The sequence below is a fragment of the Drosophila nasuta genome, chromosome 2L, assembly GCF_023558535.2.
Source record: "Drosophila nasuta strain 15112-1781.00 chromosome 2L, ASM2355853v1, whole genome shotgun sequence".
NCBI classification, from domain to species: Eukaryota; Metazoa; Arthropoda; class Insecta; order Diptera; family Drosophilidae; genus Drosophila; species Drosophila nasuta.
Window position 1 is genome coordinate 12,021,961 of NC_083455.1, and position 25,555 is coordinate 12,047,515.

A 25,555-nucleotide genomic window follows, 5' to 3' on the forward strand; every position below is an offset into this window, starting at 1 on the left:
ATGAGCAAAGCTGAAAGCTACGAGAGCTTGTTGACGGTTCATAGCTGACAGATATGAGAATGTTTATTTGTAAGTGGAATGTGGGTTTAGCGCAATAAATTGGTATTCATCTTTATTAATTAATGCATATACAATTCAATTAATTCTCGCGAAAGGTTTTCTTATGTTCTGGCCACTCAATAGCACTGATCCTTTTGAGTTCAGCGAAAGCCTCTCGGGCCACCCAATGGAACATCGGACGATTCCACTGGTTTTTTGTGGCCAACACCTCCTTGTCTTCGGTTGGTAATGTTGGATCAACGAAACATTGTATGGAACTGTAGCGAGCCCACAAATACACAAATGCCTTCATTTTGTAAACCCACGATTCATTGGGCACATATCGTATCAGATCCTGTAGTTGTCCCATCTCCGAGGTCTTTAAGTTCGTTAGGAACTGTAGATTCATCAGTTCACATATGGTCGAAAGCGTGGCATGAATATCGTTACTATCGCTGAATGCAAAATGTATCATGCGAAATAATTTGTCAACTGCATCTTTGCGTTTTCCATAATAAAGCTTATTGACCAGAAATGACATTTCATTAAAATTAACGTCTGCATAGCGTCCAAGCTCATTCTCAATGGCATCGCCACACCACTTGTGGCCCCTCCACCAGAGATCCCACTTCGAATACTCTTGGGTGACATAAACATCCTTCCAAGCGGCGCGTATAGTTCGACGTATTTTCTTATATGTTTGGCGATGAGGATTAAAAGGCGCAACATAGGGTTCCAAGGGTTCATTCCCTTGATTTTCTGTTTCTTTCATGCCACCGGCTGGAAAAGTACGCCGACGTTGATAAAAACCGATGGCATAGGAAATGCGCTCCGGTTGTGGCAACGGATCTTTTCTGTATTTTATGTAGGGCATTACGAATTCACTGATGCGAAATTCCCTTTGCCTCGGTAGCTCTTCTAAACGGCGTCTCTTGGGCTCTTGGGACTCTTTTCCTTGATTACTTCTCTCATATCGATAATTGTCATTACGTGGAAACTGTTGTTGCCTTTGCTCATGTGAGTATGGCTGATAATTGTGGTTATGATTTTTATTTCCGCGGTCATCGTAAAAGTTTATTTGTTGCCTGGTCAAGTTACCACTATCTTCCCGATAGCTCTGCTGATCCCTCAGATGATCTCTTGGAAATGAATTATTGTAGTTTCTGCTATGGAATTCATTTTCATGGTTCTGTTGATCTCGTAAACGCTCCCTCGGATATGCATCGTAATTGTTTTCCCGATAGAGGTGTTGCTCTCTTGGGATTTCCCTCGGATGTGTATCGTAGTTGTCATTTGTATCGTAGTTTCGGTTATTTTCTCGAAGGGGAAAGGGTTGAGGAGTTTCCTCACGATAATTGCACATAGCTCGCTGTAACTGTTCCTGCTGCGGATAAGAAGGATCGCAGTTGTAATTGAACTGTTCCTGCTGCAAAAGAGGATTATAATTTTTGCCGAGCTGTTCCTGCTGCGGATAACGATTGCAATTGTCATCGATCCTATTATCGTCGCTATCATCGTAACGGATGGCTTGATGATGGGGTAAATCACGAGGATCTTCGTGTATATTGTAAGCGTCCTCCTCGCGATATTGCGGTTCAATATAAGGACTGCAAAAGTTACCCGGCGGCTGCGCCCTGGGAGATTGGTTTTGCATATTGGGTCGATCAAAATCGCCACAACCAAAATTACCCCTGTTGGCGTAAGTTGGAGTTGAAGTTCTTATCTCACGTGGGGGAGACGGTGATCTATCTCTCTTATGTGTGTTATTCTGACGTTCTTGCAGCAACTGTTGTATCTCACGCAATACGATAGTATCCGCTTCGCTTTTTCGTTGTGGTCCCATCATCTGCTTGACACGATTCCAATTGTCCCGTATCTGCAACAGATCAATGTCGGGTCGCTGCATCAACTCCATTGTCAGTTGATTGACACAGTATTGTCTCAGTCCCAACTGCAGCAGAAAGTTCCTACACTCCGTCATCTGCACATTCCTAGAATATCTGTCAGTTTCATGGTATCGGTAAACCGGCCGTCGTTGATAAAAGCATTCAGAAATGTCTACCTATATTAAAGAATTGGTTAATATCAATTATTATTTAAAAATATTATTTTTCAAATCTTACTTGTCCAGTATTTATTTGATTAATATTAGCACGATACATATTTTTTGACTTGCTTTATTTTGCCTTGTTGTTCGTTTGGAAACTTAACGTAAAATGCTTCTAGATACAAAAAAGCTTTCATAGAAATAATTTTGAAAGTATAAAGCCTACTTTATATTACAAAAATTTGATTATCCCTAGCAGTAGAGTAGTCTTTTATGGAACTATTTTAAATAATCGATATGTAGGCAATATAAATAGACAGATTCAATAATGTATTTTATTTTAAAATATTTCATGAAGAGCTACTAAACAACTTCACATAAATTTGATCATAGTCTTTCAAAGATGTGAACCACCCTCATGATAATAATTTAAATTATATTTAATTTTTAATTCTGTTAAAATGTAGTTTTCATTGTTTAACAAATAATTTAAGGCACTAATAATAATGTTGCAAATAATGTAAGCAAATTTTACAAATCCCTTCGAAAAGAAGTTTTAACAACATTTATATTAAGCGGCATTTAAAAGTTTTCACATAACGTTTCACCCACGTACTCTCAACAAATGCGCAGATCTGGTCGCTAAAAGAAGTTTAAAGCAGTGCTTAGAGTAGCAAATTGCCGCTGCGTGTTTTTTAATGGGAAACACACACCAAAATATCAACTGCGAAAAGGAATGAACAGATGTAGAAGATTTACCGTAGATAAATTGATAGTTTTGAGCTTTGGACAAACGAATCAATTGACACTTTAAGTTGTCTAAAAGCCAATAGCCTATGAGCTGCTCTGATAAACTTGGCAATAATTTATTACAATCACTCAAGCCAGCGGCGATGTCGATGGTGACAAACAGAAAAAAAAAAAAAACAGAAAAGCTGATGGGAGATGGGAGAGCAAAAGGAGAACGTAATGCATGAAATATAAATGGAGTTCTGCTTGACTCGGCCGGGACGGACGATACTTGAAGTGTGTGCAATATTTTAAAATTGCATCCCAGAGGATAAGAGAGCATTGCAATAAAATGTGCCACATCGACACACACGTCGCAAACGAATGGGCAAAAAATTGAAATAAATAAGATATAAAATGGCAACAAATGCACCAAAAAAAATAAATTCCCTGTCACTCTATCTCTCTCTCTCTCTCTCCCTCTCTGGTCTTTCGATTTACTTTGTGCGCCTCTCTAGGCCATTTCTCAGCTCTTGAGCACAATTTATGCATGCGAGATATTTGCGAATGTCTTGTGACTCGATAAGTGTATTTATTTGTGTGTGGTAGCAGCGTGGCGCTGCATGGCGAGTATTTACTGTACAGCCAAGCGACACCAATTGCCAATACGATGTACTGCCGGCACACGCGTCGTATGTGGAATGTAAAATGTTGGCAACTTTGCTGTGTCTGGCTGCTGTATCAGTTTTTGCTTTGCGCCACGCTTTTGTTAGCTTTGTTTGTTGTTTTGTGTGAGCCGAACACAATCCGCAATCCGCTGACTTGGCGACACGGCCACAGCCACGCCCCTTACTTGCAATTAAGGCAAACAACAGCGCAAACTAATCTCGAGGGTATCGTAAATTCCAACGGGCATTTTGTCCCCATCCCCAGCCTCATTCCCATCTCCAAAATCCAGACCACATCGAGACCAAGAGCAGGAACAGAAACAGACACAGAAACCAAAGCAGGAACTACGAACTATGATGCCCCCGAATGTTGCCTGTGGCAAGCAATTGAAACTATGCACGAAATCTGCAAACGTTGCCTGAATTACTAAGCTGGTTTTCTAATTTCTATTCTCCTCTCTCGCTTGCTTCGGATATATATAGTAGTACAATCCCATTCTGGCCAATTCCCATACTGCACTCGAAGGCTGCTGCTGTTTATTCTTCGCGATGCCAAAGAGAGTAAGAGGGTTAAATTTCGGCTTATCGCATGTGAAATGCTTTTCCCAGCCAGTTGCCAGTTGTTGAGATGTCGAGCTTAATTTGCATATTAATTGAATGTCAAAAAGGGCCGAGCACCACACACACACACTTTGAGGCAGCGTTGACTTTTGTTGGAATATGCATATGGAGCATAGTTCTAGATACCTTGAGACTAGGCTGGACGTAGCGATAAATCAACAATGTCAGCACGAAGAAAAGTATTAAATTGAAAGTATGGTATGCAGATTAGAGAAGACTTATTTAATTGCGATGCTGAGCTGAAACGCTGTCAAGTGACTGCCAAAGAGACAATGTCATCTTATCAGTTCGATGTTCGTCTTTCTGCCATAGACATTCTGGCAGTGAGTGTGCAATCATAAATCTTCAAGTGGCAGCTGTGCGCTCGTGTTCTTGTCTGCTCTTTTTGCCTCCTTTGAGTCTTTTGACTCTTATTTTTGTGCTTTTGAATGGCCTGGAAAAATGATGAAAATACCGTAACCCGCTTATAACGCATTGCAAGCAGCAAGCAGTAGTAGAAGCAGCAAATGTGGCAGCCAACTCAGGACAAGGACACGTGAAACATCATGTGCCATGGCTGCCATGACAACGACGAGCAGTCCTGACATGCTGCCGTCAATGGAAATTTAGTTTCACTCTCTTCATTCTACTCCCCTCAACCCATGCCGGGCTGCATCTAATTGGCAGCTGCACACCGAGCACAACTCTGTCTGAACAAATGCCATCACTCAAGAGTCATAATAGTAGACAGAGTGTGCAGCAGCAGCAGTTGAGGATTGGACAAGCTACTGTAGTACTATAATCAGTGGGCATTTCATATGCAGTTGTCTTCTCATCGGCCACTTTTACGCTTTGTGGGCAGCAAGGTAAATGTGGCCAAATCCAAATGTGGACTTGCACTGAGAAAATATAGCGAGGAAAGCTTGCTTAAATTCACTTTGATCTTCATTTATTTGTCTTTCATATTTTTAAATATTACCTTTAAAATATTTTCTTAGCTTTAATAACTCGTTTGTCATGAGAACTCTTTAATAAGTCAGCTGACAAACAAATTAAACAATCGCAATTGTTATAAGAACTTGTTGGTTTATTCCTATAGAATTGAAATACATTTTACCTAAATATATAGTTTACTTAATTACATAACTAGAGTAACTACAAAACAAGTACTGCGAAATTATTTTCCATCTTCTAGTCTATGTTGAGGAATTTGAATTTTAAAATTGAATTTTACGACAATATTAAATATCAATATTTCAAGTAACTGAAATGTTGTTATCTCCTATCACTCGCACAATTTTCGACTACTTTTCATATCATTTCCGCAGTGTAATTTCGCATTGTTGGCAAACTTTTGCTGCCTACATACAATTTACAATTATTGGTCTTTTCGGTCGTTTTTTGGTCATCTAAGCAGCAAATATCATCCTCAAACAAACATTCAGTCCAATTGGATCTACAGCTCTTGGGGCTTTCCACTATACATTATGCCAGTTCGTTTGTCTCTCGTCCAACATCAAAGTAGTTCACGTTGCGTATGCTCAGGAGTTATTTCTTTTACCTGTGCATTGTTCCAACTGCCAAACATACACTGCATACTTTGAGGCATCCACACAAAAAGCAAAATTTGGGAATTGACAATAGATAAATGTAATGTAAAGGGTATTCTGTAGTCGTGTTGTAAATATTTATTGAATTTTCTTTGCATAGCTGGTTGTTTTGGGCCGTGTGTCCAGCTTTGTTTTATAGTTCTTCTGACTCGTGCTGCTCGGTTTGACTTTCACATAAACACAATCAAATTTTGTTGGCCTCTTTGCCAACTTTTTCCATTTTACAGTCGAGATTTCTTTTTGCCTGAATTGAGATTTGTGCTTCAATTCGACGGCTCATTTAATGAATGCATTGCGAAACTCGACTCGAGTTTAATGTCTGAGAGAACGGCATGCCAATTAAGTGATAAATATTAAAGGATTTGTGCAAATATGTTGCCTGTCAATTTGATACGCGCTCAGTTTTTGGCGCGGGGAACGAAGACGACTTTTGGCTTTTTGGCTTTGGCAGCAGCAACTTGCAGTTGGCAGCTGCAACCGCACAAACAAACTGAGCTGAAGCTGCAAAGTGTTAGATGCTGAAACGTTTCCCAGCCATCAGACAGACACGCAGACAGAGACATGGATGGCTGACTCGTGCTGCAGATGTGGCAGAGAGTCTTGTCAGGGACCTCAAAGTAGCTGCTGCCGAGCTGCATTTAAGCTTGCCTTTGGCACGGCATCAAAAGATATGCAAATCTCTATCAGTCTGTCTGATTTTCGCTTTGCACTCTGCTGGCTGCGTGTTGACGGGGAACGACTTGAAGTGTTTGCACAGTTTGCCACCAGTTTTGTGCTGCAGGAAATTAGCACGCAAATTACAACAACCAAAACTTGGAAGAATGACCCCGAAATCCTCAACCTCTATCCGGTCCGTGCTCCACTTGCCAACTAATTGCCTAGAAATGTGAAAACATTTTCGTTTTAATAAATCTATTTATTAAATTGTGAGGTCATTAAAGAGCTGCATAACCGCAATAGGCATATTTGCATTTGATTGCAGAGCAAAAATATTATTATCATTCATTATGAATTTTGATGGAAAACTGTTGCATTCAGCTTTAAAACGGACTTTAACAATTTAATTTGCATACCTTTGCTATGAGAAATAATTGCTGGAAATTAATGTTTGTTTAAAGTGGTGCTACTTTGTATCCATCTAATTTATTTGAATGGAAATTTCATGCGTCAGCAGACTTTAAACTATTAGCAAGATTTTGCAAACTTCTAACCAATTTGAAAAATGAAATTACTTTGCTCAAAGTAAAAGCCAAATACTTATGTGAAACAGTAGGTTAACCCTTTCCCAGTTGACTTTAATATATTTTTCAAGAAATAGCTTCAAGGATATTTGAACGGTTCAATGCCTTGGCCATTCAGTTTCTTTTCAAGGGATTTAAGCAGCGCGTTCGGGCGCAAATAAGTCAACGATTCTGACCTTTTAAGAAAAGAAAAGTGTAAGTAAAAAATAGAGGAAAAAGATATCCAAGAAAATATGCAACGATACGTAAATCGCATAAACTGTTTATTGTGCACATTGGCTCGAAAACGAGCTGACAAGGCTCTGCACGCTTTGCCAATTTTCCAATGCAAAATGGTGAGGCAAAAAAAAAAGAGGAAAATAAAGCGCTCAGCAAAATTTTAGGCACGTGGCGTTTATCAAAAGTAATTAGACATTTAATGAATTCAATGCTGCAACCGCACAATCAACAGTGTCCACACTTTCCGCACACAATTAGAAAATATATTTTTGTATTTGGTTTTTGGCATTTGCGGCAATTGTGTGGAAATTGTGTCAATTGCGTGCGAACCGCAAAGCATTTAATGGTAAATAAAGCAATGGAAATTGCGTTAATTTCGTGCAATTGTTCACTAGTTGAGATAATTATATTAAGACCACAGCAACAGCAACAAGAGCTCCTTAAGCCTCCTGTTGCCAAAAAAGTTTGCAGTATGCGATACAAAAGTACACACATAAATTGGCAAAAACCAATTTAGCATATAAACGTCAGAAGTTTCTCCTTTTTTTTTGACTTATTTTGAGGCCAATTGAACACGTGCTCAAATCAAATGTGTTGGGAGAAATGAACGACTAGAAGATACGCTACCGATAAGCAGAATGATTTAGAGAGTGTCTCGAAAGTCTTTATTTTGTCGAGGGTACTCAGCACATATGCATAACGTATGCTGCTTTTCTAGCCCCATTTAATTTAGCATAAAAGCCAAGCTCCAAGTTTTTTGTTAGCTAACAACAACAACAACAACAAGAGCAACAACCATGAACTTTGCAGACTTGCCCAAGAGCAAGAAGCTTATATCGAGTAGTGGTAGCTGAATGTTGTTTGCTGAAGAGCTGAAAAGAGGTGAGTTGAGAAAGAAAAGGAGGGAACGAGGCAGCGTTGAGTCGACTTGATGAACTGTAAATGAAGTTTCTGTTTGAATTCGATTTAGTTTTATTGCAGCATTTCGCTTGGAATACACACATCTAATAGACTCAGGAGCTGAAAGAAAGACGCCAGGATATGAGGATACATATGTATGTTTGCTTTTGCCGCTCTGCACTGCTCCGCTCTGCACTTTAGCAACCGGAACCGGACACGTGTTTGTCCATATAAGTAAGTGCATAAGAGCAGGAGCATGTGAGTGGGAGTGCTTGAGCAGAAGGCAAATGTATTGGATATCCATTTCGTAAGCATATAAATTGTGAAATAAAACAGCATGCGAATGATAGGAAGCAACTGTTGCGGTTAGCAAGAGATGCAATAACATGTATTTTGTTTGTAAAAGATGAGAGTAAAGTGGAAAGTGCTCAGCGGCAGAAACAATAATGTGTCTCTGTATCTCGGAAATGCCAACAAAGTGGGGGAAAAACCTTGTAAATGCAAATGCAGCTCAATATTAAGAAGGTTTTAATACAGTTGATGTAGTCTGCTCTGCATATATTGGATAAGGTTGAGCTTAAATTTCAATACATGAGCACTCACTTTTTAATCTTCAGCTTATTTACACTGGCTACGCTAATCTCTAAACATATTTATTATACAAAACATTTAAATGTCGCTGATTTGCATAATAATATGTTTGTTGATTACTAAGCTTATTTTCCACAAATATTCAAATAGATTTTCAAATCCTGCCACCCATTGTATACATTGCGTATGCGTAATAATCCTTAACTAGACCATTTTAAAGTGCAATGAGTGCATCACGACGAGCTCGTGCTTTAGCATCGTGTAAATACCGCTGTCAGCATCAATTATCATAATTAAATGATGCATAAACAGAATTTTCCTAAAAATTGTGCATCCATTATTTTGGCCATCGAATTTTCATGTGATGGCAAAGCGGCGTAAAAGTCACAAAGCAGAAAATGAAAACAGATGAACCGATAATTGCAATGCAAACAAATTATGCGTAAAATTCGACTGAAAACGATTTAAGCCCAGCTTTTACACATTCCAAACTGCATTTTCCAATTCGCAATTTAGTAATGTGGGACAAAATCCTTAGAATTATGGGAAAAGTTACAAAGGAATCAGTTGCAGACTTTTATTTACATTACGCCACGGTCAACAAACTGGCAACAAAAGCGCAAGTGACAAGAAAAAGCATTTCCCCAAAAGTACGACACAAAAAGAAAAGAACAGAAACCTTGAAGAAGTGAAAGAAAAACAAAACGAAAGTCAACACGAAACGACAATTTGGTTTTGAGTTTGCCACAACGAGAAGCTCTGCGCAAATTGCTAATTCGCTCAACAACTTCAAAGTTGACACAAGAAATTTGTGTGAATTCATTTTTATGCGCTTCCACATCGCCTCGCAGTATCGAAAGCTTCACTCGCCAGAAAGAGATAAATTAAAAGATAGAAACAAGGAAAATCGAGAGAATGGCATAGAAAACAAGGCTATCGCGGAAATTGACTTTACTTTGGCTTACTTTACAATAGCGCAATATTTGAACGGTTGATGGTGAAAGACATTTATGGCAGCAGATCAATAAATGATTAATGGTAGTGTGTAAAGCGCAGCTACAGAAAGTATCTAAGTATAAGGCGATTAAGTATTTCTTAAATTTTGTTAAAGCTTTTAAAAGTATTTATTAGATTATAAAAATCTTTATCGCAATTTATTTGCAAGCTAACAAACTATCTGAATGCTTGAACTGTTTCTGTAGGCATACAATAAAATTATTTCTATCTGCAGATAATTAAAATTGAATAATAGTGCATTCCAGCGTCGACCTTGATAAGCCAGAGCGATGCTGGATTTTACAGTTTGCTTAATGAAATCAGTTGTTATCTCTGCAAATGGCTGCAGCTTATCAAAGTCAATTGAGACTCTTGAGTTGAGCTCGCTTGCAAATATTTGGAAAACACTTGCAAGCACAAGTAGCGCTATTGTTACTTGCTCCACTATGTTATTTACACTATTGGCATCCGAGTCCGGGGCCGGAGAAATTAATTTGAATGTGAATTTGCTTACATAGCTTGTAATCGACAAGCAAGCCAACAACAGAAACTTTGAGTGCAATTGAATGCGGTGAATACTCTAAAGAAATGGGTGCTGTAAAGGCGCATGAATCAAGTTCACTGACTATGATGAAAAATCGTAAGCTGTTTTATTTTCGGGGAAACTGCAAGCCATTCATCAAAGTGGGCATTGCATTTATCCTTTTCAAAGCTGCCCAAAATGGCGAGGCAGTATTACCACTTGAATGCATTGAGAAATATGCAGCTACTAAATTAAAACTGTCAAGCAAGCCATTCTCTAGGGACTGTCGACAACGACGATGACGATGACGACAAAGCGTTTGACATTAGTCGAGATTTTGCAATGCGTCGAAAACGTGTCGAAATGTGTGGGTGTAACGGGGCGACTGAGGATTGGGGATTGCGGATTGGGCGGTAGAATTGCAGCCATACAACGGCTGACTTGTCATCCGACATGATTAGCAGAAGAAAGCGTTTGGCTGCATTGTGCCGATTGCTACTTATGTTAGGTGCAAAGTTCGAAATGGACACAGAAAAGAATTGGTTCTAAGTGCTGACCAAGGTCTCTGTGCTGATTTCATTTCGCAGTCTCGCATTTCCAATTGCCAATTCCGGTCAAAATGTGTGTGTTGTGTTTGCCACTTTTCTGTGCCTTTCGTCGCAAATTTGTGTTACGCATTTATGCTAAACACTTTGCCACATTTTTAATTGAATAACAACAATTAGCAGAGCACAAATGGGTTGCTTTCTGGCTTGGTTGTTCTCGTTTCTGAGGCTGCTCTTTTTGACTCACGTTTCCCGATAAGGCACACCCAATTTTGGAAGCGTTACAAATATTTGTGACAGGGCTGGGCCACGACCTTCATAAAATGAGGGCTGTAAAATTGTGGCATGACATTGCCCCAGTTTGCCCTATTTGCCGCTTTGCCATTTAGCCTCTTTGTGTGTGAGTCAACTGTCAATCTGATTGTTTTCCATAAAGCGTATGACTCCATGATCAAAGATTACCTGATAGCTAGCGCTGCAATCTGTGTGTGTAATTATTAATGAGCGCGAGCTGTTGAAATTTTAACGCATTTTATCTTGATAACAGTTGTAAGCAAAAAACGGAAATGCTGATTAAATATTTTAAATCGGAAGTTATTCCTTGAAGTGGCTTGAATTCTATTTATGAAACAACTGAAACAATCCATATTTAACATTCTTATCTATAAACATGAAAAACTACTGCATATATTTATACCTGCTACCCATAAGGTAGAAGGGTATTATAACTTTTTGCCTTAATGAAATATACATATGTATATAACTGGCAGAAAGCGAAATCTCCGACCCTATAAATTATATATATTCTTGATCAGGATCAAAAGCCGAGACGATATAGACATGTCCGACTGTTTGTTTGTCTGTCTCTTTTTCTATCCGTCTGTCTTACCGTCTGTCCGTATGAACAACTTGATCTCAGAGACTATAAGGGATATAGACATAATTGTCGATAGCACTTTTTTGTCTTTAAAAGCAGATGAAGTTTGTTTCAAATTTTGCCACGCCCACTTTAGTCCCCGAAAATAGCTCTGCTGGTTGAATATTTTGAATGCAGTATATCAGTAGTATGTCAATATACCAAATATAGCATTCGGTATATTTCAGTATTTTTGGGTATATTAATTTGGTATATTTTAACAATAATAATCTTTTGCTCCTATTTAAAATGGGTAGCGGGTATTTCACAGTCGAGTACACTCGACTTGTTTTATTTGTTTCTGAATATTTCTACACGAATTTGAGTTTAAATTAAAGAGTTGTCATTTTATATAATAAATAGAACTGAAATAATACCACTAAATGCAAATTTAATTTTTTCATTTATTCATTGAACTTGCCTGAAGTGCTGCAATTGGAATGCAATTAATTTATTGCCGCAACTATCTGGGTATTTACAAGTCATTTCACTTGAACGATCAGGCTAAGTATCCTAAATGGTTAAATTCAATAACAACATCATCATTATGGTCCAAAGAGACAACAAAACAGCATACAAAGTTTTGTGGACTCAAAACTCATGAGGAAAAGTTTATGCAGCCGAGACAGGAGACAAAACTTATTTACTTTTAGATTACGTGTCCTCAAAGTTGGCAACGAACGAGCGAGGCATTATACAATTTATATGCACGTATTGCGTGCTGCTATCCAAGAGATGAAATGTCCCGACTCGACTGGGAAACCAAGTCAAGAATGGAGAAGAGGCTGCAGCGTGAGAGACGAAGATGATGAGCTTGTTGGCTGACTGGTTGGTTGGCTCATCAAGGAGAGAATATAATTACATTTTCGCCCCGATTCATGACAGTTTTGCATAACGAAACCCGCCTCGTGCCATGGATATTGCGATTATTAATGAGGCAGGCGCCAGAATAGCAGCGACACCACAAAAGGCTAAAGCCCAAGCTGAAGCCCAAGGATGGCATCTCGTGACATGTGTTGGCTTAAGTCCTGATGAACGAATGCCTAACCATAAAGGTGAGTGAAAAACTTGACATGATTTAATAAAAACAAAAATAAAAATCTGAAAACCTCTTAAAGAGAGTCACCTACATGAGTAACTCTTAAGATACAAATAAACAATAATATCTAACTAAATATTTAAATACCCTGATATGAGTTTATTTACTTATTAAGTCTATCATATATAGCAGTCAATAATTACTCGTAAAAGTACACATTGCACTTCTTGTAAAATCCCGTATCAGTATACTTTAAGTTATAAAAAAAACTGCAACACCAGCATGTCATAAAAATAATTAAGTATAAATCTGAACAGCTGAGGGGATTGTTTTGTAATGCTGCTCGATTCGGGCTGATAAGCAAGATTAGTCAGCGACGCCGACAAGGGAAGTTGCTCTAGTTATGACTAGTGAAGTATGGATCAGCTGGTTGCTGCTTATCAGCATTACGCAAATAAATAAAAGCCACATAAAAGCAAAACGTTGCTGGCTCAAGCCACTCAGTTCTCATTTCAATATCAGACTTGCCAGTGCAAGTGCAATACGTGCTGATTTCAATTAAAAACAAAATTAAATATATATTATAAGAATTCCTTAAATTGCAATCAACAAAATGAGTGTTCAGGCAGTAAGCAAAGTTCCAAATAAATGTGAATTAATCTCATGCGCGTCGTCATATTTGCATATGAAAACAATTATGAGAACAATTATCAGAATAATGTGACAAATGATATGATGGGATGAAATGCGATATGATGGGATGAAGTGGAGAAAACTTTACGTGTATATTATATTTGCAGCTCCATAAAACAACAACAATGACTGTGCGAGTTTCGTTTGTGATATTGTTTTGTACATTGCTCCTCGACAACAGTTCAGCAGCTTCCGTAAAAAAGTGTATAAAACTTTGTGGAATTCCATGCGAATTAATGCGTATTATTTTTCAACCAATTTCAGTTTGAACAGGAGGTACTTAAGGCCCACAATGAATACAGAGCTCGCCACGGTGCAGCTCCCTTGGTGTTAAATTCCCAACTGTCTCAACTAGCTACTCAATGGGCGAAGGTAAGTAACTCAATTTGTGCAGCATTGATCAATCATTGTCAAACATTATCATTAGTATCTGATGGCCAACAATCGCATGGAGCATCGTCAGAATAATAATTACGGCGAGAACATCTATTGGGCATCTGGTGGAAATCTTGGCGGGGCCGATGCTGTTAGATCCTGGTACAATGAAATCAAACAATATAACTGGCGTAGTCCTTCATTTCAATCCAACACTGGCCACTTTACCCAAGTCGTTTGGAAGGGTTCCCAGAAATTAGGCGTGGGATTTGCAAAACGGTACGAAAATATCTTAAAGTAATAGATAAAAACAATTAACATATTTTATGTTATGCTTTCTTTGCAGTGGAGACACCATATTTGTGGTGTGCAACTACGATCCTCCGGGCAATTACATGAACCAGTTTCAGAGTAACGTTAGTCCACAATAATTATACTGTGACAGCAACTCTTTAAAATAGTTTTTTTAGACTTTTTCAATAATATATTTTACACATTTAATATTTAATGTAGAATAAAGCACAACCTATGAGCATAGTTTTAACTTCTCAAATAGTTTGGCACATGGAGAGGTCAAATTTATAAGCTATAGCAATTGTTGTTATTATGTTTTCTTCTTTGAATGTAATTTTATCGTACTCCCCAGATAAAAGAATTGAACAATATTTGAAAAAAAAAATTCAACTAAATTAGCCATATCCTTAAAGAACATCAAATAACACGCCTCTTTATATTCGCAAGGATCAATTCTATTGATTGGTATTCAAAAATATGGGAGTTACTTCGAAATCCAACACTTATAAAATTTGGCTCCGAAGGCCAACGAAAACTGCTCAGAATCGCAAAATCCTAAATATCTCGAGAACCGCAAGGACAATTTGAATGTCCTTTGGCCAGTTGGTAGTCCTTATTAATACAAGTAAAAGGACACATGACCCGACAGGATCGGCAAGGATACGGCCGAGTTATAGCCTAATTTCTGAATACAAAAAAGTCCTCGTAACTTTGTTGCCTGAAGGACTTTCGTCCTTTTTATTTTATATTTAGACTTTGACTGAAAATCACTATATGTGTGCCAAAGGACATTATCCTAGTCCTTAAGATGGCTGAGATTTGAGGTATTTTGTGATTTTTTACCAATTTTTGCATGCCTCCCCCTTAAAAAATTTTCTAATACAATTTTTGAAAATTTTGTGGAAAACTTTGAATGCAAATCGATTTTGTTGTTTAATATGACTTCAAAAACACATGTCCTTTGAAAATCTTTAAGGATAAAAGCGACATATACGTTAAGCAATATTATCCTTTTAAGAAAAATGGCTTTAACTCAGGCATATCTTTACTTATTTTTAAAAGACATGGTTACCAAGATTCACAAGAACCAACTATAATTTATTAAAATCCATGGATATGGGTGTCAACTGAAAATACAGTAATAAAAAGAAAGGATAACGTTAATATAATATATATTTTATTTAATTGACAAATCACTGTTTAAAATCACATTAAACACATAACTGTGTAAACTGTTACTGTTTGCTTATTAACATCGCTCTTAAAGTTAAACAAATACAAATACAGATTTATAAAATGTAAGGACGAATAACATAAAATGAACTCAAAGCGGGCATTTCGTATAATACAAAAGTTATGTAAACCGTAGGAACAAATAACTATCTAGGAATATAGAAAATTCTATGTGATCTTAGACTCTAATGTTTGAGATTTGATTTCGTCTGGGTCACTCCTCGATGGTGCAAAGCTTCTGACGCCCAAGTGAACGTGCTGTCATATTGTTGGCGAACTTTGTTTTGTTTGTTGGCAGTTTGTTGTTGTCCAAGCCATCGCAGATATCCACTCTGGGGGCACGGTGTTTTGACTGCTTCGGCTGCTGGCGATGCACATGGATGCCCGCGTGTCGCAGTCTGCGATAGAGCGAGATGTATTTGCCGGCGGTGGTGGTGCGGGGCACAATGTACTTCTCGCAGAAGCTGGTCTTGGTGCGGGCGGCATCGCTAAGCTGGGCATGGCCCAGCGCCTGCAGGAAGGCCAGGACAAATGCGTAACAATTGTGGCTAGTCTCCTCGTAGCATTCGATGGCCCAACGCGACGACTGGCCGCATATCTAACAAAGAAATTAGTCGAAGAATGGTGACAAATGGTGAAAACAAATGGCGACCTGTCTGCTCACCTGCTCGAGGATCTCATCCCAGTAGTCATGCCAGGGCTCCGGCAAATCGCCGACGAGCAACGACTGCCGCCAGTCGCGAGGATTATCATCGCGCCGATGCCGTCGCAGTCCGTACCTATCGAATTCGACAATGTCGCCGGCGGATGTGGTCACCGCGATATGCAAATCTGTCGCGTTGCTGTAATCGCTGCGGAACAGAAACCGAATCAGAAACACACAAAAACTCGTACCCCACAAAATTTTGCATATTACTGAGTCCGCCACCCAACAAAAAAACAACTAAACTAAAATGCAAAAGCGAAAATCTGAAATTTGTGGGCTTCACAAGCGGATGCTGCTCACTGAGCTCAACGGACCAACAAATTCACTGCCGCATTTAGGGTTTTGTATAATAAAAAAGTTATCTGAATGCAGCACAAAACTGAGAGAGGGTCTTACACTGATGATTTACCATAACATAGCTGCATACTTTAATTTCAATTTTGCAGACAGAAAAGCAATCCGTTTGTTTCGTTTTCCATTCGATCGGACAACCAAAAGTATGCTATAAAAAATTTGTGCAGAATATTGAACAAATTTATTGATTATCATAAAAGTTTGTTTATTTTCTCAAACGCAAATCTAACTTTTCTTGCAAGACTTTATCATAAGCCTAAACTATCGTAGAGATTCTTTTCTAAATTTGGAATATTGTATTGCGAAATTCTTCGAAATTCTCAGTTCTATTTAAGGTTAAACTACTTTTAAAGGGGTCTATTTCTATATACATTTTTTTTTAAAGACTTTCTACGAATCTAAAATATATTTTAGACCAATTCAGCTAGAGCTATTAATACACTTTGCCACTCGTGTTTACCCCATTCGTAGACCCCTAACGGCATACTCACTTGAGAAAATCGCCCGTCGAGGGTCGCAGGACAATGGCGCAGGGATGTTGTGTGGCACGGACGAAGGGATAGGGTAAACGAAAGGGCAGCAGCCTCGTTATGGTCGCATCTCCAGTTGCGTTGTCTGGAGCGGCATTTGCATCCGCATCCAGTTGCGCGTTGCAATGGGGGCAAGTGTGTGGCAATGTGAAGCAGAAAACTTTCACGTTGCAGTGATGAAAACACAGAATGCCCGGATCTGAGGTAATTGTGGTTGTAGATGTTGTTGTCATTGTGAATGTGGCTGCTCCCCCCCCCCGATGTTGAATCCTTCGTCGTCGTTTGCCTTGCACCCGTATTATAATTGATACACTTTGTGTCCAGTTTTTGCCTTTGCTTCTGTAGTTGTTCTGTTGCTGCTGCTGCTTCAATCTGCTTGTGCTCCTTTGGTTGCTGCGGTTACGCAGGCCTGCAATAAAACGAACATTTCTTGTAAATAAACCGAATCGTTGCGAGCCAGAAATGTGACCAAAGCTGTTTGCCTGGACTTTGAAGCGACCGCTGTCCATTCCAACCAAACAGCATTTGCGGTCGACACGGTCTTCACCTCACAGGAATATGCACAAAACACCGCCCAGAAACAGAAACACAGACAGAGTCAGACCGACGACGATTATTATTATTGACATACCATCTGCAAACGCAACGAACTCTTTGTTCTCAACCAATATTAGCCTCAATCTCACTCTGACTCTGACTCTAAGTCTGCTTGTTGTTTATTGTGTCATTGTGTGGCAAAGCGACACTTTAATGTGCCATAAAGAATTTTATTGTGCACGAAATTAACACAGTTGAAAGCTAACAAATGTGGCCAGTTTTGCAACTTTAGTCGTCTGGCAAAGGATATGATTAGATGTGATTTAGTTAGCTGACATAGCTATTAAATAAATGATGGTAATGAAATAATCAGAGTAAAAACATTTACAACATTTTGTGGTCAAAAATATTTATAAGGTCAGATAGATATAGAGATTAAGCTACAATTATGTAAATTAATAAAATGGAATTTACAAAAGTAAATTGAAATAACTATGAATATAAATCTCTGAAATGCCACGAATTATGCTACAACATTATTGTGGCATAATTAGTTTGAAATATTTGTGTTTTTAATTTTGCAATAATACACTTTCATAAAATAATGTACAACATTCCATTAAATGATATTTTTAAATATTAATAAAATCCTTTTCGCAGCCCTTAAAACGATTCCCTTACATACCTTTAAGGCTAGCTGAGAGCACTCAAATTTTTGTTTTGTTTTTTTTTGTTTTTTGTGTGGAGAGACACACTTGGCCAAATATCAGATGTTTTTCGCCACATGAAAAGCCGGCTGATGGTGGAAAGCCGAAAAACGTAAACAAACCGGCAAAATGAAAATAAACCTCATAACGAAATATAAACTCACCCCAGGCGCAAACTCACCAAAGCAGAAGAGAGAGAGAGAGAGTGAGAGAGAGTGAAAGCAGTTTGCGAGAGAGAACAGCCCTCGAGTTGCATTGTGGTGAAAACTTGCAGGCATCGAGCAATTTCCCAAAAACAAAAAAAAACCTTTGCTGCCGCTTCTGCTGCTGCCTCAGCTGCCTCGTGCAACAACGTGTGTGGCCCGAAGCTCGAGGCGGAACCAGTTGACGGCGAGCCGTGCGAGCAGACGGTCGTGTTGTTGTCGCAAGTGGCAACAAACTGTTTGGCAAAACACATAGTGTCGCATTGTGAAATCCAAGCAACACACACACATCGCCCTGATCACAATTATTATCGTCATCATTATCAGCAGCATAATCATCATTTTCGTATCGCAAGAAACTGCAGTTGAGTAGTGTGAAGTGTGCAACGCATGACAAGAAACGAAAAGGATTTAGTTGCAGCATCTCGTAGCTGCCTGTCGAAACTGTCAATTGCCATTAAGTATCAAGGATATCGTTTTTGGCTATCACAGGATATAGTACACGCCGCATTATCCTGCCAAAACGCAAACATAAACACAACTCGGACTTGAACTTAAATACGTCGTCCATCTCGCTCACGCTGACGCTCTCTCGCTCGCTATCGCTATTTCTATCTCTGTCGTCGTCATCGCCGTTGTCGTCGTGGTCGTCGCCGTTGTCCTCGTCGCCAAGTGACGTGCAACATTTAGTTGTTGTTTGTGTGAGTCAGTAGTGAGTGTGTGTCAACCACGTTGTGGTCCTTCTCGGTTCCTGGCAAGAGTTACCCAACAACAAAACCCTCCACCGGTTCCGCGTGTGCATAGTTCCCCCCGTGAGTGTGTGTCTTTGTTTGTATGTGTATAGTTTGTGCGGTTTCCTCGCATTGTCCTTCTCCGCCTTCGCCTCCGCCTCCGAGTCCACCTCGCCGCCATCGGGAGAGAGTGTGTGTGTCGCTGCTGCTGGCAAGTGGCCGCCTTTGTTGCATGGCAACACTTGGCTAATCGATGAGGTGCCGAAAAAACGGACCCACACACACCCACAAGGATAACACAAGGATAATGACCCAAACCGATTTGGTAGGTACACAAACATACAGACATACATATGTACGACTACTACAATTTTATAGCAGCTGATAAAGCGTAAACTCATTTTTAATAGGCCAAGTCAACAGTAATGCAAAAGGCGTTAACTGATTCGCTGGCAAACTTTTGCGGTTGCCTCCTCGTTGTTTGCGGTTGATGTTTTTGGCTTTTACCATTTACCATTTAGCTTTTTGCATCTTGCCTTTTGCCAACGTTGTCAACGTTGTCACAAAAGTTAAATGTGACATTTTGGTTTTTATCGCAGAAAGATATCAAAACTTGGCCAGCAGCCACAACAAAAACAATAAAAATGTATAAAGAAAACCAGCAAAACGAAACGAAAATATCCAAGAATTAAATTAAAGAAATTGCCAAGAAATTAGTTGAATAAGTTGATGGCTTTGAGTTGCTTTATCTCTCTATCTCTCTCTCTCTGTCTATATGTCTGACAGCCCATCACATTTCTCTTTTCTGTGTCAATTAATGCGCCTCAATGGGCGTGGCAATTTCCTAAACAAACCTCAAACTCATCCTCAGTTCTTACTACGGAAAAGATGACAGATTAAGTGAACAGTTTTTTGATATGGGTTGTTGCACGGAGTCGATAGAAAATGCTCGACAAATTTGTTAGTTTCCAGACAGAAGACAAAAACAAATTTACAAGATGCCGCACAAGGGTGCTCGAAACTTTTTGCCGCAAGATATATTTATTTTAAATGCAAATTAAGTGGCCAACTTGGGAGATGCAAAACGAATGCGAGATGTGATAAGATGAGATTGCGACGCTTTAAAGATTTGCCTAAGCAGATTGCCGATTTGTAAATTTCACTTTTGGTTCGATTTCCATAATAAATTATAATAACAATTTAATGTCGATTTAGTGTCGGACTTAAGAAATAACCAAGAACAAAACTCTTGGTATAGCAGTTTAACCCACTTTAACGCATTTCATGCATAAGAAAGCAATAATTTGTCAAACAAACAGGTTATAATTAAAATTGCTTAAGAAGCCAAGCGAAATTGTATTTATTTAATTGGATAATCAAGCAACATTTGAACCAAAAAAAATGTCGAGTTTGTTCAAAGTTGGAATTTAAACATGACTTGGGGTAAATCAAAATGTTTACTAGCTAAAACCGATAATTAAAACAAATACATATATCTGAAATTTTCATTTAACTCGTTTAACTTCAAAATGTATTAGTCAGATGTTTGCTTGTGATTATTATTGTCTGCAGTTTATAAATTGTTTTCCATAACATCAAAATTTTAGTCTGTGTTTTTCTTTCCCAACCAAATACAAACAATTTTTAATAAACTACCGGTATTTGATGAATCAATTTGCAAATTGCATAGAAAACTGTTTTTTAATTGAACGAATAACACAAATTGAAATTCGAAATCCGAGATTCGACAAGCAATTTGCTGGCAGCAGCAAATAAAAACACTTCACATATTGGTTTATGTTATTTAGAGTCGAGCGAAATTAATAACACAAAATATTCACTTGTTTATTTCGAAGATTTTTGTTTGTGTCAAGGAATTTGCTTTCTTGTTGATTCTGTAAATTAAATTTGTTTTTATGCCAAAATTTTAAGATTTCCAACAGCTGCTGCTGCTTCATGACAAATGCAAAGTGAAAAGTTCAATTTGTTTTACTTTAGGCAAATGCGAAAAAACCCAGACGTACTTATGTAAGTAAAGGAGGTAAAAAGTAAAGCAAACAATAAAGCAACAACAACAACAACAACATCGACAAATATAACGGCACAAATATATATTTGAGAAATTTCATTTAGAGCACTTGACACACTCGACTCCTTGCGAGCAGCAATTGTGACAATAAAAAAGCTGGATAAACCCAACTTTGTATATGTGACATAACGACGTTTAGACACTCTAATCTCAGTAGGGAGTAAATGGATTATATTTTAAATAAAGTAACAAGTGATATTAGTTTAGGAAATTCGCATGTCTAGGAATTTCGTCAAAGAGCAATTTTGTAAATTATTTCAAGACTAAGTAAATATTTCTAAAATGAAATATTGTATTAAAAGTATTAATAAGTTGAACGAATATTTATAGAAATTCCACAGGAATAACCTTTTATCGTCTCTTATCAATCTAATTTCCTCAATAATTTGTACTCCAATCTGCTTGGGAGTTCGTGACAATGTGAAAATGATCCTTGAAAGAGTATAAAAGTATAAAAAGCGAAGCAAACAAGCGGCAAAACAAATGCAATAAAGGATATGACAAGGACACAGTGCAGCCTTAATTTTTTTTTTCGTATTTCTCTTTGCTATATTTTTTCTGTGCAATTCCTTTTGGCTGGGTTGCCGTTACAACAACGGTAGAGCAACAGGAATAACAAACAAGAATTTTAAGGAAGCGAAGCTAAGAAATCCAAACAAACTTTATCTCAATGTTGTTTGCGACTTGTGAATCAAACACACTCCTCTTTCAACACACATACACACACACTCACACACACATGGGTGATGTTGGATACTTGGGTGAACAGTTGTCAGAAATGAAATTACAACTTGCATCCTTTTTGGTGCAGGACTTTACAAAAAAAATGTGAAAAGAAAACAGCAGAATTGTTTGCCCAGTGAAAACATGAAAAAGGCAGCAGCTTCAGAAAGTCAAGAGTAGAGAATACAACCAAGCAACAAAAATAAAAAAACTCAGCTTACGCATTTTAGTGAATTTAATGAGTGCCCTTAACACACGCATACAGGGACAACTACAGCAGCAACATTTTGGCCAAGATTAAAAAAGAAGTCAACGAAGACATCGTCGCAAAAGTGCGCAAAATTCTGAAATCAAATATTTATTATGCACATTGGCAGAAGAGAACCTAATGAAACATTCAGCCAAAAAAGCAGACGTACTATATAAAAAATGCAAAGCACATATAAAAATAAAAACGACAAAAAAAAAACACGTAGCTGAAGTTGAGTTGGAGCAACAGGAAGTGAGAATTGGGCTGAAAACCCTTTGACACATGCTGCGACAAAAGTCAAACAATAAACGCGGCACAACAAAGGCAAGAGCGTCGCTTTTGAGAACAACGAATGCGTAATGCTCTCAAAGAAAATGTAAACAACAATTTTGATTGCGGAAATAAGATTCAATATGTATTCCCTTAACTTGTTTAATTCGAAAGCTAAGAAAGCTACCCATTTTGAATTAAAACAAAACAGTGCGGTATTATTATAAATGAATATACCACAAAATACTAAAATATACCAAAAGCTGCATTTAGTATATGGATAGTATTATATAAAATATAAAAATATACCAAATTAATACACCATAAAATACTAGACTATACCAAAGATTATAGTATATTGATATAGTACTATATTCAAAATATACTAAAGAGTACAAACTTTTTGTAGAGATGTTTTTTTTTAAATTTGAAACGTGCTCTAATAGTATCTGAAATATGACAAATGTTTAAGAAATATTGTAAGCTCTCAAAATATTCTAAAAATACTACCATTAAATTGAATTTGTATACCTTTTCACATACTTTAAAAGTATCGTTTATTACAAGAGTTTTAAACACTTTACCCTTTCAAAGAACTTTACTTGGTTAAATGGCAAAATCAGAACAAAAAGCTGCAACAAATAATACAAAATATTTGCAGTTTGATGACCAAGTTTTAATACCCCGCTTATGGCAATAAAAACTGCAAAGATTTTGCCAAACTGAAAATTGAAAACGGTAAATGGCAAATGCCAAAAGTAACAACAGCATAAGAGCGTCAGAGCAATTGGCTGCCAAGACAACAAAACATAGCGAAGCGAAGGACCTTAAGAACATTGCGTTGCGTTGCGTGTTGTGCTACGATGTCAACAATAACCGGCAGCTAAAATTGCTCAAAATTTTTATTGTCATCTGCGCGCTTTTAGTTGCCTCGCTTCCTTTTGTATATTGTCGTACTTCCTTCTGTTTGCTTGTTTTTGTGTTGCTGCTTGGCTGACTGCAGGTGTCTGCAACTTGGTGCGCTCAAATAAATTACAACAAAAACAAAGGGAACAAATGAAATAAGCCAAATTGACAACAAAGTTGCCTGCGAACTGCTCCCACAGTGTTCCAGTTGAGTCCCAAAGCAACTGCTTGAGCAGAAGAGGCTGGAATACGAATTAATTCAGAGACACAAACGCGCTCAGGTGCGCTCAAATGTATGCTACACTCGCACACACACACACACATGACCATAGAGAATACTGACTGAGGGGACTGCGACATGCCACGCCCACACGCGCCCACAAGCTGGGCAGCTACCACACTGAAAGCCAGAGAGTGTGCGAACGCTTTGAAGTTTCCGCTTCCGCACTGAACAACGCATTGTTGTCGTTGCTGTCGTTGTTGTTGCTTCGGCGGCACACTCATTTCAAGTTGGTCGCACATTTGCACACCAGCAAACAAACAACACACCCATACACACACGCATAGCAGGCACACTCAGCCACTCAACGTGCTTAGATTGCTTGTAGAATCCTCATTGCTTTGTCATTGTTGTTGTTGTTGTTGTTGCCGCCGCCGCTGCTGTTGTTTAAATCATGTTAAATTTCAAATTTAAAGCTCACATTATCTTGCGCCCGCCCCCCGTTGTCGACCTCTTCTGCATCTTTGCAAAGCACCTAATTTAGTTTAGGCCTTGTTCTCATTGAGTTATCACTTGTGCGTAGCTTCAGCGGGCGCATCAAGCGGCATTTCGTACCCCAACCGAGCAACGTGTTCCTTCTCTTGTGAAACTTTCGAGCTTTAAGAGCTCATCAATTTATATGTAATTTTATTAAAGTTGCTTAAAACTTTTTGGACACTTCTTCAATGGCCATAGTCAGAACTGTCTAAGCGATTGATAAGGGCGAGTTTATCAAGAAAAAAAAAAAGAAAAAGATATTCGCTGCGTGCTTCGAGAACTTCAAGTGTTTAAATATAGAATACTCCACTGCATTGAATAAAGAAAAGGATAGCTTAAAAAAATGAATAAAACTGAGTTTTAATGCGATTTCCTTTTTTATAGTGAGCAAAGAAAATAAGCTTTTTAATTACTTAAAAATATTATTTTATTTAAGCGTTAAGAAACGTAGAAAGAAGCAACTAAAAATGAAATTGAAAAAGTCAAAGCCATTCATAATTATTTTTGTAATTTTCTGATAATATTTAAGTCATTCTGAATGATTTTTATTTATTTTTTTTTTTGTATACCGTAAAATTGGCAAAAAAAATCAAAAAGAACTACAAAACATATTCTTTAATTTATAGTAATTGGAAAAACCAAATTGTTATTTATTTTGTATAAAATACTGCATTCAACTTTAGAGAAAAAATAGTACTGGATGGATTAATATCATTTGCACTACAAATATGTTGATAGTTTGAGTCCAAATTCGAATAAAGACATTGAAAATATACAACAACAAAAAATTCCAATGCTACGCTAGTTATTTCAATCAATAAAAAAGTGTTGAAATGCTTTTACTTCAGCTGTTCGAACATTCATATATCGAAACTACTTTAGCAAATCAACTTAATGGACTGTGCACTGGCTGCTTGATATAATATATGAATTTAGGCGTAATATTAATTTGTATAATGTATTTATCGCACAAATATATTTCTCACAGCTTTAGCAAAGTATTTCAGAAAAAATTTGGGACAGCAGCTGTTGCTGCCACTAAGAGAAAAACCCCTCATAACTTACGTGAGTGAAGAACATCATCTCTACTTTAAATGCACTAATACCCCAAGCAATTACTTATCCTTCCCCCAGCGGCGACTGCCCCTCTGACTCACCCCTCTGGTTCATATATGGCTGGTACAGCTGCCATTAATTCAACTGAAATTGAAACGCCCTCAAGATTTCTGGCACCTGCCATTAAATCTGTGAGTTTACTTCGACTTCTCGTATTTAGTGCACACACAGAGAGAGGAAGAGAAGTGGAGGGAGGGAGAGGGGCACACACACGCACGCAACAATCTTGGCACTTGGGTGGCCAGATTTGCTTGACGCGTCGGTTGACTTACGGCCCTGCAGCAGCAGCAGCAACAGCAACAGCAGCAGCATTGGCCATTTCAGAATTTGCCACACAAATTCTTGACTCCCCCCTCGCTGCTTTCTCTTTGCTCTCTCTTGCTCGTGCTCTCGTGCTGTTGCCAGACACAAGGGTAAA

At 38.2% G+C, this 25,555-nt stretch overlaps 4 protein-coding genes across 6 annotated transcripts in view; 2 read left to right on the forward strand and 2 right to left on the reverse strand.

The window, feature by feature from the left end:
* Positions 1 to 83: 83 nt before the first annotated feature.
* On the reverse strand, positions 84 to 2,269 carry LOC132783514 (uncharacterized). The gene is made up of 2 exons (XM_060788714.1): positions 2,163 to 2,269; positions 84 to 2,101 (listed from the first exon to the last, which is right to left on the reverse strand). The coding sequence occupies exons 1-2, from the start codon at positions 2,199 to 2,201 to the stop codon at positions 140 to 142; spliced, it is 2,001 nt and encodes a 666-aa protein (XP_060644697.1). The 5' UTR covers positions 2,202 to 2,269; the 3' UTR covers positions 84 to 139.
* A 10,371-nt stretch (positions 2,270 to 12,640) lies between these two features.
* Positions 12,641 to 14,396, forward strand: LOC132783525 (Golgi-associated plant pathogenesis-related protein 1). 3 transcript variants are annotated; one of them, XM_060788739.1, is made up of 5 exons: positions 13,163 to 13,291; positions 13,464 to 13,550; positions 13,621 to 13,728; positions 13,784 to 14,010; positions 14,078 to 14,396. In XM_060788739.1, the coding sequence occupies exons 1-5, from the start codon at positions 13,277 to 13,279 to the stop codon at positions 14,160 to 14,162; spliced, it is 522 nt and encodes a 173-aa protein (XP_060644722.1). In that variant the 5' UTR covers positions 13,163 to 13,276; the 3' UTR covers positions 14,163 to 14,396. The 3 variants fall into 3 exon arrangements, with proteins under 3 accessions (XP_060644723.1, XP_060644722.1, XP_060644724.1); XM_060788740.1 differs by lacking the exons at positions 13,163 to 13,291; positions 13,464 to 13,550 and adding an exon at positions 12,641 to 12,679; XM_060788741.1 differs by lacking the exon at positions 13,464 to 13,550.
* An 814-nt stretch (positions 14,397 to 15,210) lies between these two features.
* The window catches only part of LOC132783516 (MKRN2 opposite strand protein), a 71,669-nt gene continuing 61,324 nt past the window's right edge, over positions 15,211 to 25,555 (reverse strand). Inside the window, exons 3-5 of the mRNA XM_060788716.1 lie at positions 16,810 to 17,257; positions 15,923 to 16,109; positions 15,211 to 15,856 (exon numbers count right to left, since the gene is read on the reverse strand). Coding sequence (XP_060644699.1) covers positions 15,473 to 15,856; positions 15,923 to 16,109; positions 16,810 to 17,081 — 843 coding nt within the window. The 5' untranslated portion in view covers positions 17,082 to 17,257 and the 3' untranslated portion in view covers positions 15,211 to 15,472. The remainder of the gene's footprint in view (positions 15,857 to 15,922; positions 16,110 to 16,809; positions 17,258 to 25,555) is intronic.
* Positions 18,473 to 25,555, forward strand: part of LOC132783512 (protein eyes shut) — a 69,902-nt gene continuing 62,819 nt past the window's right edge. Inside the window, 1 exon segment of the mRNA XM_060788712.1 lies at positions 18,473 to 19,351. The gene's annotated coding sequence lies outside the window, so the exon portion shown is untranslated.